The 13250-nt window shown below is 38.4% G+C and overlaps 1 protein-coding gene, 1 long non-coding RNA gene and 1 pseudogene across 3 annotated transcripts in view; 1 reads left to right on the top strand and 2 right to left on the bottom strand.

Moving 5' to 3' along the window:
* The window catches only part of LOC139440926 (uncharacterized), a 55076-nt gene extending 52788 nt beyond the window's left edge, over positions 1-2288 (bottom strand). For both annotated transcript variants that reach the window (XR_011651242.1, XR_011651243.1), the window contains exon 1: positions 2173-2288. This is a non-coding gene — a long non-coding RNA (uncharacterized lncRNA). The remainder of the gene's footprint in view (positions 1-2172) is intronic.
* A 129-nt stretch (positions 2289-2417) lies between these two features.
* On the top strand, positions 2418-7970 carry INSL6 (insulin like 6). The gene is made up of 2 exons (XM_024554571.4): positions 2418-2750; positions 5620-7970. The coding sequence occupies exons 1-2, from the start codon at positions 2465-2467 to the stop codon at positions 5976-5978; spliced, it is 645 nt and encodes a 214-aa protein (XP_024410339.1). The 5' UTR covers positions 2418-2464; the 3' UTR covers positions 5979-7970.
* Positions 7971-8186: 216 nt separating this feature from the next.
* On the bottom strand, positions 8187-11889 carry LOC112299552 (26S proteasome regulatory subunit 10B pseudogene; annotated as a pseudogene).
* Positions 11890-13250: the final 1361 nt, after the last annotated feature.

Below are 13250 nucleotides of genomic sequence, written 5' to 3'. Positions count from 1 at the left end.
AGTTACCTACAAAGGGGTTCCCATAAAACTGTCAGCTGACTTCTCAAAAGAAACCTTGCAGGCAAGAGGGGGCTGGAAAGAAGTATTCAAAGTCATGAAAGGCAAGGACCTACCTCCAAGATTACTCTGCCCAGCAAAGCTCTCATTTAGAATGGAAGGACAGATAAAGTGCTCCCCAGATAAGGTCAAGTTAAAGGAGTTCATCATCACCAAGCCCTTATCATAAGAAATGTTAAAGGGACTTATCTAAGAAAAAGATGATCAAAAATACGAATAGTAAAATGACAACAAACTCACAACTATCAACAATCAAACCTAAAACAAAAACTACAACAAACAAGCAAACAACTAGAACAGGACCAGAATCACAGAAATGGAGATCATATGGAGGGTTATCAGTGGGAGATTGGGAGGGGGAGAGAGGGGGAAAAAGTACAGAGAATAAGAAGCATAAATGACAGGTAGAAAAGGGGAGTTAAGAATAGGATAGGAAATGTAGGAGCCAAACACATGAACTAAAGGGGGGGAATGTGGGTGGGAGGGGTTGTGCATGGAGGAGGGAAATAATGGGGGGAACATGGGACAACTGTAATAATACAATCAATAAAATATATTTTAAAATAAATAAATAAATAATTTAAAAATTGTTCCACTCTTTAATGCGCTTACACAAATACAGAAGAGATGATTACACAATATTTTCAAAATTCACCATAGTACAACAAAGAACTATAATTATGACAAGTATAAAATAAGGTATAAAGAGTTACATAGTCAATTCTTAGGAAGCTTCTTAATTTATTCTTTCATTCATTCACCAAGTATTATATGATTGTTTATATTAATATTTTACTTATTGTTTGTTATTAATATTGTTAATTATAATTATTAACATTAAATTATTACTGAGAACCAACTACGTGCCAGGCTCTGCTCAAGACCGGCAATACCGAAATAAACATAATAAAGTCACTGCCCACATGGAGCTCACGTTCTGGTAGCAGTAGGCAAATAGTAAACACATAGAGAAGTAAAATACATAGTATGTCAGTTTGTAATGAATGGTATGAAGAAATACAAAGGGCAAGGGTATAGAAAATGCAAAGAGGATGAGAGTATAAATCAAATTTGCTAGTTATTAACACATATTGCTTGAGGGTTTTTTTTTTAAACTCAGTATAACAAACATTTTCCTTTCTCACAGGGTTTCACTGATAAAGTTCTGACTAGCACTCGTGGCCTACTGTAGTTTGGACATTAGTTGTTTTTCAAGGAAAGCAATGAAATTGTGCTAATAAAATCACATCAACCTTGAAAAAAAATCTGACAGCCAGTTAATTTAACAGCGGTCGTGGAGGCCACTGGGAAGCAGGGCAAAGCTGGGGGGACAGCAAGTGGAGGAAAAGACACAGAGCCAGGGGGCAGAAAAAAAAAAAAGAAGAAATGGAGATTATCATATGGAATCCTGAAGTCTATTCCCTTGAGACAGCCCCTGGCTGCCCCCTTGCGGCTGGTAGTATCCCCTTCGTAGCCAACACACTAGTAAGATTATTTAAAGTGACACCGCGGTCTTCAGGGATTGCGCTGCACTTCCCTGTCCCTTCCCTCCTAATTTAGCAAAATTTTGTTATTCTTAGAGGGCAAATCCTCTATGGGTCCCTGTCACAAGCTAGCTACAATTTGGCAATAGGCAATCCTTTATAATCTGTAATGGAAAGAACCAGACTGTCACCCCCAGGTACCATAGGCCCCTTTCTCCCTGCGGAACTGGTAGAAAGTTTCTGAACTGTGAATCTGACTTTAAATACACACGCACACACTCTAGCACACCTGTGTTTCAACATATTTCATTGCCAACTCCGCGTCAGGCCCTGAGGGACGCGGGGAAGCGAGAGCAGGCACAGGCACCGCCTTCGTGAAGCTTGAGGATTTAGGGGACGAAGTTATCGAGCAACCACACAAATGTGAACAAACCTACCTACTGAGATAAACACCAAGAAGAAAATGAGAGGTTTCTCTGAGGCAGTGACGCCCACTGATAACAAAGCAAAAAAGGGTCCTCTTCGAGCAATATTTTTTACGGTTTTTTCGGTTAACTAGGGCCCCATGTTTCATTTGATCAATCTCCCGAGTGAGGACGGCAAGAAAAATGAAAGCAATCAAGCTACTTACGACCGCCTGAGGGCCCGGGCGAGCGCGGGAGCCCAGGCCCGGCCACCACCTCGCATCAACGGGTCTTGGAGGTCTCACGAGGTCCGCACGCGCTCAGAAGACCTCTGCGGGCGCGGGCGCGGGCGCGGGCGCGGGCGCGGGCGCGGGCGCGGGCGCGGGCGCGGGCGCGGGCGCGGGCGCGGGCGCGGGCGCGGGCGCGGGCGCGGGCGCGGGCGCGGGCGCGGGCGCGGGCGCGGGCGCGGGCGCGGCAGGCCGTTGGCGGGCGCGGCAGGCCGGGCTTGGGGGCTCCGGGATGCCGCGGCTCCTCTGCTTGGGTCTGCTGTGGCTCTGGCTCCTTCCGCTTCGCTTCTCCCAAGAGCAAAGCTACCGGAGCAGAGCCAAGAAGCTGTGCGGCAGGCACCTGCTGGAAAGGATCGTAAAACTCTGTGGGGATGCCGACTGGGGCCACTTGGAGGAGAATGCCCCTTTAAAAACACAGCTGATTCCCCAGGCTTCGAAGAAGGCTGAAAGCCTCGTCCCCGGCCGGTGGAAAAGCTCCCAAACCACTTCCCCGGTCTGGGGGAGAGGCACAAACGCAGGTAAAAATCTAAACCAAAGGCGTGTTTATCTCTACATTTCCCACCCCGGAATCTGCTCTGCCAGATGGTGAGCCTCCCCAAGAAATGGAATTTGTGCGTAGTACACAGGACATTTTTTTAAAAATTATGAGCTAGTATATTATGGGTATACGAAACCTCTCAGAAACTTTTTTTTTAACTTAGAGGAAATAAACGTACATATGTAAGTCTACACATTTATGTGAGCGTCCTGCCCCTTCCCTAGCTTTCCCTCCCTTCAGTACCCTCGAACTTGGCAACTTCATCTCGTCCTTCAAAGGCCAACGTCAGTATCTTTTTCCCCGCGAGGTCGGCGTTGACCTTCCGTAGCTCGTTCCTTCAGGACGGCGGTTCGATTCCACTGTCGTCGGGACGGGCTACACAACTGGCCCAGGCGCGTGCCAGGTGAAAATGCAGGGCCCCTTGTTCGAAAAGCAGAAAAGAGCCGTTAAGGTTATTGAACTATAAAGCTTGTTTCCCCTCTTTCTTGTGCGAATCTCTTCTGCTCATACACAGTCCATTGTGCTTTCAGATTTCACTTAGAAGTTCAAAGATAAAATTATTGAGAATTTCAAAACTGCAACAATAGAGCATTAGACAAAATTCAGGGTTCTTCTAGGCACTAGGTCTGTGCAACTAACTACAGAAGCTTCATTCACATAACTACAGCCTCCTATATACCATACCGTAGTATAGCGACTACCTTATGCGTGTTTTTATCTGAAATACCTAGCAGGGGGCCTAGCATATCGTATGCGCCTAATATATATTGAATTTAAGCAGTCTTTAGGAAGAATATTGTTGTTGTTGTTTTTAATCATCACCCTAGGACATGCTTAGGTCCTTTTCTTGTCAAAGCCTGCTATGGAGACTATTTCCTTAATTAAAAAAAAGTTAACACTTTAAAACTCAGAGCTGATTAATGACCCCTTTGTTTCAGATGTCATTCATACTTCCCTGGGGGACTGTGTAATTAATTCGATGAGGAGAGAGCTGCAATCAAACAAGATTTATGGGAAATAAAAATATATCTGACAATATTTCAGAAATGTCTTACCCATCAACATGTTACTGTGGGGACTATGATTAGGACATTTTGCTGAAGTGGAAATATCATGTGGCAATAAAGCCATAGTTTTAAACTATATGGAAGAAGGAAATAATAGATGTAGGTTGGCAATATGAATTTGCATTAAAATTTTTTTAATGTTTAATCTATAAGGGAAGATAACATTTAATCTGATTTGTTAGTTTCCAGGGAAGAATTAGAAGTTGTAGAGAGAGATAGGTATGTGTTTCCAATAAAGATTTCAATATAGAATATATAATTGTGACATTTCTTTTACATACAAATGTAGAGGCAAAGTTGGTTAACTTTTATTTAGCTTGTACCAGCAGGATACATTTCTGTGTTAGATCAAGTCAGTTATTAACAATTTCTTTATTTTAAAATTACAGTTGGTACACAATATTAGTTTCCGCAGTACAACCCCATGATCATACATTATATAACTTATGAAGTGATCACCTCAATAAATCTAGTACCCATCTGTAACATATAATTATTACAGTATTATTGATTATATTCCCTATGCTGTACTTTATATCCCTATGACTGTTTTGTAGCAACCAATTGATACTTCTTAATCCCGTCACCTTTTTCACCCAGCCCCCCACCCTTCTCCCATCTGGCAACTGTCCAAATGTTCCATGAGTCTGCTTCTCTTCTGCTTCTTTATTTTGTTTTCTAGATTCCACATGTAAGTGAAATCATCTAGCGTTTTAGTTTCCTGATAATCTATTTACATCAGACACAGGAAAATATAGTTTGGCACACTGATATTCAAAAATGCTTTTTTTTTTCAGAGCTACTCATACATATATTAAATCTGAAATTGTGTACCCTGAAGGTATGGTCCATGTCTCCAAGACCTACCCCAAAATGTGGCTTCATGAAGCTGACACCCTATTTCTAAATTCTGGCTGAATATAGTGCTTCCCACCTCTCAGTGCCAGGTGAAACCATCAATGTTTCCTCACCAGCTTTTCTTAATTTATAACACCTGTTCCAGTTAGATTGGCCATATTCCCCTGTTTTTGGTTTTCATTCATCTATTCTTGGTTTTTGTTTGTTTAGATAACATTTTTACAACTGGGCCTAGTAAGACCCGTCTCTATATATTAATTTAACAAAATTTGAGTGCCTATTATGTACTAGGTATTTTTCTTGGCATTAGGGATATAAAAGTGAATGGCTCACTCAGGAGGCGGTAAAGGCTCCTGTCCTCATGAAGCCTGCAGGATAGATAATAAACATAAGTAAATTATGCAGTATGTATACATGCTACAATGTAGACAAAGTTTGAAAATATTATGCTCAGTGAAAGAAATCTGACACAAAAGGCCATATATAGTATGATTTCATTTTCATAATAGGAAAATCCATAGAAATACAAAGTAGATTAGTGGTTTTCAGGAGCTGAAGGATGAGGGAAAAGGGAGAGACCACTGATAGGTATGGAGTTTCTTTTGGGGGTGATAGGAATGTTCTGGAATTGCATAGTAGTGTTCGTCGCATAATCTTGTGAATATACTTTAAAAATCACTGAATTGTATACTTTGAAATGCTGAACTTTATGGAATGTGAATAATATCTCAAAAATGCTTTTTGCATAAAAATGTGCAAAGGTTTCTAAGTCTTTTTATAGGAAAACACTGCCTACAAGCATTTTAGTTAAAAATATATGTTGCTTTTGAATAATTAACTGACTTTAGTATTCCAGTATTATGATTAAATTTTCAGCTAAAGGGAGATTTTAATAAAGTAGAATTTTTTCTCATCTCTCAACAGTCTCTACTTCTGCCTCTCAGGAAGAATCAATAAACAATGTGGAGATGCAGTCGCCTTCTGAGTATCAAAATAAAAAGGCCTACTTGCTACCTAACAAGACAAGAAAATTTGCCTCATCACAAGATATTGATTCATATGTTCATGAGATTATAGAATATCAGAAGAAAAACACAAACAAAATTAAAACTTTAAGGAAATTGATTAGGGGGAATCATCTCCAAAGAATACGCAGAGGATACTCAGAAAAGTGTTGTCTTAAAGGATGTACAAAAGAAGAACTCATTATTGCATGCCTTCCATATGTCGATTATAAAAACTTAAAGAAAGAAGGAGCATCAATTGTGACTGAAATATACTAACCATCATAGGAATTATACTAAGTTAATAAAAGCGTAATATGTTTATTTTACTATTTATTTATTCAGTTTTGGTAATTGTCTTTGTAGGTTCTCTGCTGTGAACACCTGAATGTATTTGCAAGCACTTGACAATACTTTATGCTGATAAAAGGAATCTCAGTATTTTCTTTGTTGACCCCTATTTTTCATAATTTTTATATTTGAAGATGTTACTAGAGATGGCAAGATCCACATAGACATCTAAGAATTACCTGTTCATCCTGTCATTTTGGTTGAAATTCTCTTAAGCTATATTTAAATGGATTATGGAGTCTTCTGCATTCCATATGTATAATATCCAGATTGATGCTCATGACTATTAGGCTCACTCCAGTATGCCAATACATCTGTACCACCAACTTAAAAATAACTAACCAACTACCACTCTTGTAATGGTAGGTATACTTTTAATTCCTTGAGTTTTATTATAAAACTCAGTAACTGGTCAGACCTTTTTTCAGTTTCCATTGAGGACTTAAAATGAGTTTAATTCAACTCTTTTGATTATGAAATCTTTCTCCAATATATTCTGTGTTTGCTTGGAATGTGCTGATATAATTAATGTGACACTGTATTCTGTCTTGGTTTCTGTTTTCTTGGGTGGGCTTGAATGATAAAGCCCCAGACAATGATTCAGAAAGTAGTTTTGAATTGATGTAGGGCAAGGATGGTAAATGAGGTTTCATCTTAAATGGAAACACCAAATGATTGCTTGTTTGCAGTTCATTCGGTTTTTGAGTAAAAAATAAAAGACAAATTTTCATTTTCACCAATAACTTTATTGAACAACGAAGTCACTGTTTTGTCCCACTACCTTCTGGCATCTTTCAGGCAACTTCATAATTCATTCTTCCCAAAACTTTTTATCTTTTTGAGCAAATAGTTCCAGGTGCCTTTTGTAGTCTTCCAGGGAATTGAAATTATTTTCCATTAGGAGAATTTTGTAAAGACCAAAATAAATGGAAATCCAAAGGTGTAATGAATGTCTGGTGATTACTGTGGATGAATCAGAATGTCCCAGCCAAGCTGTAACAGCTTTTGTCTGGTCATCAAAGAAACATGTGGTCTTGTGTTGTCCTGATAGAAGATTATGTGTTTTCTGTCAACTAATTCCAGATGCTTTTCATCGAGTGTTGCTTTCAGTTGATCTCCTTGGGAGAAGTACTTGTTGGAATTAATCATTTGATTTTCCAGAAGGAGCTCATAATAGAGGACTCCCTTTCAATCCTACCATATACACAACATCACCTTCTTTGGATGAAGACCAGCGATTGGTGTGGTTGGTGGTGGTTCATTTCACTTGCCCCATGATCCTTACTGTACCACATCATTGTAAAGTATCCACTTTTCATTGCCCGTCACAATTTGTTTTAAAAACAGAAGGTTTTCTTACATTTAAGTAGAATATCACATGTGGAAATACAGTCAAGAAGGTTTTTTTCACTTATGTGGGACCCAAATATCAAAACCATTAACATAACCAAGCTGGTGCAAATGATTTTCAATGCGTGATTTGGTATTTTGAGTATGTTGGCTATCTCTTGCACAGTAGAATGTTGATTGTTCTCAATTATTGTCTCAATTTTATCGCTATCAACTTCAAATGGTCTACCTGGCCATGGAGCAACGTTCAGTGAGAAATCTCCAGCATGAAACTTCGTGAATCACTTTTGACACATTCCATCAGTAACAACACCTTCTCCATACACTGCACAAAGCGTTTTTTGTTTTGTTTTGTTTTTGCAATGCAGTTGCGTTTTTACCTTTCTTGAAATAATAAAGCATAATATGCCAAAAATGTTGCTTATTTTCTTCCATCTTTAATATTTAAATGGCTACACAAAAATTCACCAGTTTTCTTAAGTTCTTTTTTAAATGCATGTTGATATGACAGCTGCCACAATACGATCTAACAAAATTGTTTCAGATGAAGTGAAAGACAACTAAATGCTACTAGAACCATCTTATGGGGGGGAAATGGATGAACTTTTTGGCCAACCCCATATCTCTTCACATGCATTTTAAAACCTCTTCAACAGTATACTTCAATTCTCCCTCTTGTCTTTTTTGCTATTTATGTTATATATTCTATTCCACATCTAGTATAAATCACAATACATTTTTATTATTTTGTTTTAAATAATAATCTTTTTATTCATATGCTTTTAATCAGATTATTGCCATTCTGTACAATTTCTTTAACTGATTTTTACATTGTCTATGTTCTATAGCCATCAAAAATGTGTAGTCCAATTTAGACCCTAGCTTCTTAAAATCAATCAGTTCTGATTGCTCATGAAGTCTTTCTACACTACAAACTCAAACCTGCATGAATTGTAAATACTTGTATGCCTTCTACAGTGCAAACATTTCTCAGTTCTGCTCCATTAAAGCTATCTGGAAACATCATAATTGCTTCTAATAATCTATTTTATCATACTATATAGTGGTATCTCCATGGATTTTCTATATATCTAATCTTGCACATAAATAAATCTACATATATTTTTATATTTTACCTGGAGATAGTAAAACAGAATTTGCTGTACTCATTTGTAGCTATAAGTTTAACTCTGCATAATATTATATCATCCATTTGATTTAGTAACTCCATTAAAGTCCTCTGGACTTCTAGTCAAGATGGCAGCATAGGTAAACATAGGTTGCCTCCTCACACAACCACATCAAAGTTACAAGTAAACTATAGCACAACCATCATTCAGAACCATCAGAAACTGAGGTGAATGGAAGTCCTACAACCATGGAATGAAAGAAGAAATCAACCATGGAATTAAAGAAGAAACCACATCGAGACTGGTAGGAGGGACAGAGACGCAGAATGGCACACACCCATGTGTGGCAGATGACAATCAGGAGGGATATCTCAGGAGCAGGGGGTGCTAACACTAGGAGCCCACACTAGGCTCCACAGCCTAGAGTTCCAGTGCCAGGAAGATAAGTCCCCATAACTTCTGGCTGTAAAAACTATCTGGGGTTAAGGCTGTGGAAGACAGAAACTGCTGGAGTCTCAGGAAGTTCCTCTTAAAGTGCCCACATTCAGACATACTTGGACTCACTCCCTCTGAGCTCCACCACTAGGGCGGCAGATGAAAGGCATCAGAGACATATGGGGAGGAACTGATGTCCATGGCGACAGGGAGAGAGCTGAGTGAGCAGCTTTCTCCCAGACAGAGATGCTAGCAGAGGCCACTATTCCTTTACTGAGTCCATTATCCACAGAGCCACAGAGTCAGCAGGCAAGTGCCATATCTGAGAATTCATACACCTGGCTCACACTGTTTGCCCTACCCTGATGACTCCTTGAGGCCCTGCCCACACAACTTTTGGGCTGACCCAAGCTGTTTCCAGTGGCTTTTCCATACAAATGGCTTGTCTTGGCCCATGCTTCAGATTTTCCCAAGTTCTCTTAAAAAACAAGCATCTGGCTTCACTGAGCACCATACCTCTTGCTAAGTTGCACAGGCCCAGCACTAGTAGCAGCTTGTCTTTATTCACAGCTTGGCTTTGCCTGGGCACCTCCAAGCCCAGCACAAGTAGTAGCCATCTACAGATCACTCTCTGGCTTACGCTGTGTGACCCCAGACAGAACTCAGTCAGTGGCTGACCTTGGACATACCAACAGTAATCAAGGCTCAACTATGACAGGTGGGTATACATACCCTCCATGGTAGGCATACCTTGAGTACTCAGCTTGGGTAATAGGGGAGGCTGTGCCACTGGACTTTTCAAGACACTTATTACATTGGGATACTCTACTAAGCCTGGGACACATTGCAGCACTACCTAAACTATAGAAACAAACACAGGGAGGCTGCCAAAGTGAGGAGACAAAGAAATATGGATCAAATAAAAGAACTGAACAAAACTTCAGAAAAAAGAACTAAACAAAATGGAAATAAGCAATCAAATAGATGCAGAGATCAAAACATGCTCAAGGAACTTAGTGAGGACCTCAACAGCATTAAAAAAATCCAATCAGAAGTGAAGGATACACTAACTGAAATAAAGAACAATTTACAGGGAATAATAGTAGAGTGGATGAAGCTGAGAATCAAATCAGTGATTTGGAATATAAGGAAGCAAAAAACAACAAATCAGAACAGCAAGAATAAAAAAGAATACAAAAAAAGATGAGGATAGTGTAAGGACCCTCTGAGACAACTTCAAGAGTACCAACATTTGCATCATGTGGGTGCTGGAAGAAGAAGAGAGCAAGCAAGAAATTGGAAACCTAGTTGAAAAAATAATGAAAGTAAACTTCCCTAACTTGATGAAGGAAATAGACATACAAGTCCAGGAACCTCAGAGAGTCCCAAACAAGATGCATCCAAAGATGCCCACTCCAAGACACATCATAATTAAAAGTCAAAGGTTAAAGACAAAAACAGAATCTTAAAAGCAGCAAGAGAAAGCTGTTAGTTACCTACAGGGAGCTCCTGTAAGACTGTCGGCTGATTTCTCAAAAGAACTTTGCATGCTAGAAGAGATTGACAAGAAATATTCAAAGTAATGAAAAGCAGGGATCTACAATCAAGATTGCTCTACTCAGCAAGCCTATAACTTAGAATCAAAGGACAAATAAAGAGCTTCCCAGACAAGAAAAAGCTACAGGAGTTCATCACCACCAAACCAGTATTATACGAGATGTTAAAGGGTCTTGTTTAAGAAGAAGGAGGAGAAATACAAAAATATGAACAATAAAATGGCAGTAAATATATATCTATCAACAATTTATTCTAAAAAACAAAATAAAGCAGAATAGAAACAGCATCATAGATGTAGAGAATGTTTTGATGGTTGCTAGATGGGAGGGGCATTGGGGGATGGACTAAAAGGGTGAAGGGATTAAGAAGTACAAATTGGTAGTTACAGAACAGTCATGGAGATGTAAAGTACAACATAGGGAATAGAGTAGCCAAAGAACATATATGCATGACCCATGGATATGGACAATGGTGTGGGGATTGCCTGAAGGATGGCGGGGACTGGGTAGGTGGGAGAAGGCGGGGGTGGGGGAGGAGTGGGACAACTATGGCATAAACAATAAAATAAAGTTTCAAAAAAGTCCTCTGAATCTATCAGCTGAAGTACTTTCAGAAAAGTACAAATCAATGGCATCTATTTATTCATAAAAAAGATGCATGGCAAATGATCCCTTTATAATTAAACATTTCTCTAATCAAGTAAGTGTTTTTACCAATGCACTTGTCTACAATAGAACTTGATAAAATGTTTAAGAGATATCAGTCCAGCTGACTAACAATAGCTCTTGTTATTAGTGGTTTTCCTATAACAGGTGGTCCATACAATAAACAACCTTTTAGAGGTTTTATTACTAACCTGGAGTAATTCTAGGTTTGTAAGAGGTAGTTCTAGTTCCTCTCTTAATTCTCTGATCTGTTCTGATAACCCCAATCTTAGAAAAAATTATTCCCTTCATCAGATCTGATGTCTTCATTAGATATGCTGTAAGCTAGTGGATCTTAGCAAATATCATTGTAATCATATCCAAAACAACTCTTGTTCCTGGATTCAGCTTACTTTTTTGAAACTGACAAGATAAGATAGGAAACTGATAAGATAGGTCCAATTGTAGCTTTAACAATAAATTTATCTTCCATTAATTCTTAAGTACTTCACCCACAATATGCCCAGATTTGGTGATTGTGAGGCAGGCCTTCAGATCATTTTCAGACTTTCCATACTGATTGTTCCCTTAACTGTTGAAGACAGTTGTTGATCTTGAGCTCCAGCATCTTGTATTATGATAGTCTTGAAGCTCATTATCTTTATGGTCTGCAATGATGAGATGCTATCACTCATAGGGGATGCCAAGAATGGCCGTGGCATGTATAACAAACCACAGTTAACATTATACTCAATGGGGAGAAACTAAAAGTGTTTCCCTTAAGATCAGGAAGAAAACAGGGAGGTCCACTTTCACCACTCTTAATTCAACAAAGTACTGGAAGTTCCAGCCACAGCAATCAGACAAGAAGAATAAATGAAAAGCATCCAAATTGGAAAGGAAGAAGTAGAACTCTTGTTATTTGCAGACAACATGATACTGTATATAGACAAACCTAAAAACTCCACCAAAAACTGCTAGAACTGATAAATGAATTTAGTAAAGTAGGAGGATACAAAATAAATATCCAGAAATCAGTTGCATTTTTATACACTAATAATGAACTATCAGAAAGGGAAACTAAAAAACAAATTTCCATTTAACAAATACACCAAAAAAAAAAAAAATACCTAGGAGTAAATTTAACCAAGGAGGTAAAAGACTTGTACTCAAAAACTTATGTCACTAAAGAAAGAAATTGAAGAAGATACAAATATGTGGGAATATATACTATGTTCATGATAGGAAGAATTAACACCATTAAAATGTCCACACTACCCAAAGCAATCTATAGAGTCAATGCAATTGCTATTAAAATAGCAATTTCACAGAACTAGAACAAATAATCCAAAAATTTATATGAAACCACAAAACCCAGATATAATCAGCAATATTGAGAAAGAAGAACAAAGTTGGAGGTATCATGCTACATGATACCAAACTATATTACTAGGCTATAGTAATCAAAACAGCATGGTGCTGGGATAAAAAACAGATGTGTAAATCAAGTGAACAGAATATGAACAGAATAGAGTTCAGAAATAAACCCATGTCTATATGGTCAATTAAGCGTTGACAAAGAAAGTAAGATGGTCTATTTCATTAATGATGCTGGGAAAATTGGACAGATACTTGCAAAAAAATGAAACTATATCAACTTCTTACACCATATAAATTCAAAATGCATTAAAGACTTAAATGTAAGACTCAAAACCATAAAAATTCTACAAGAAAACATAGGCAGTAAAATCTCGGTCATTTCTCTTAGCAACATTTTTTTTTTCCTGATATATCTTCTCAGGCAAGAGAAACAAAAGAATAAATAAATAAAAGGGGAAAAACTAAAAGTTTTTGCACAGCAAAGGAAACCATTAACAAAATGAAGAGACAGCCTACTGAATGGGACATATTCACCAATGATACATCTGATAAGGAATTAATATCCAAAATTATAAGAACTCAGGCAATTAACTCCAAATGCCCCCCCAAAAAACAACAACCCTGTTATAAAGTGGGAAGAAGACCCGAATAGACACTTCTCCAAGGAAGACATACAGATGGCCAATAGACATAGGAAAAGTTGC

Source organism: Desmodus rotundus, chromosome 1 (assembly GCF_022682495.2).
Source record: "Desmodus rotundus isolate HL8 chromosome 1, HLdesRot8A.1, whole genome shotgun sequence".
In the NCBI taxonomy this organism is placed as follows: Eukaryota; Metazoa; Chordata; class Mammalia; order Chiroptera; family Phyllostomidae; genus Desmodus; species Desmodus rotundus.
This window is presented reverse-complemented; position numbering and strand designations above follow the sequence as displayed.

Bases quoted from the DNA above. Each gene is read 5' to 3' on its own strand.
- INSL6 (XM_024554571.4), top strand. From the start codon at position 2,465: ATGCCGCGGCTCCTCTGCTTGGGTCTGCTGTGGCTCTGGCTCCTTCCG. The intron at 2,751-5,619 runs GTAAAAATCTAA...ATCTCTCAACAG, and splicing joins GGGGAGAGGCACAAACGCAG to TCTCTACTTCTGCCTCTCAG.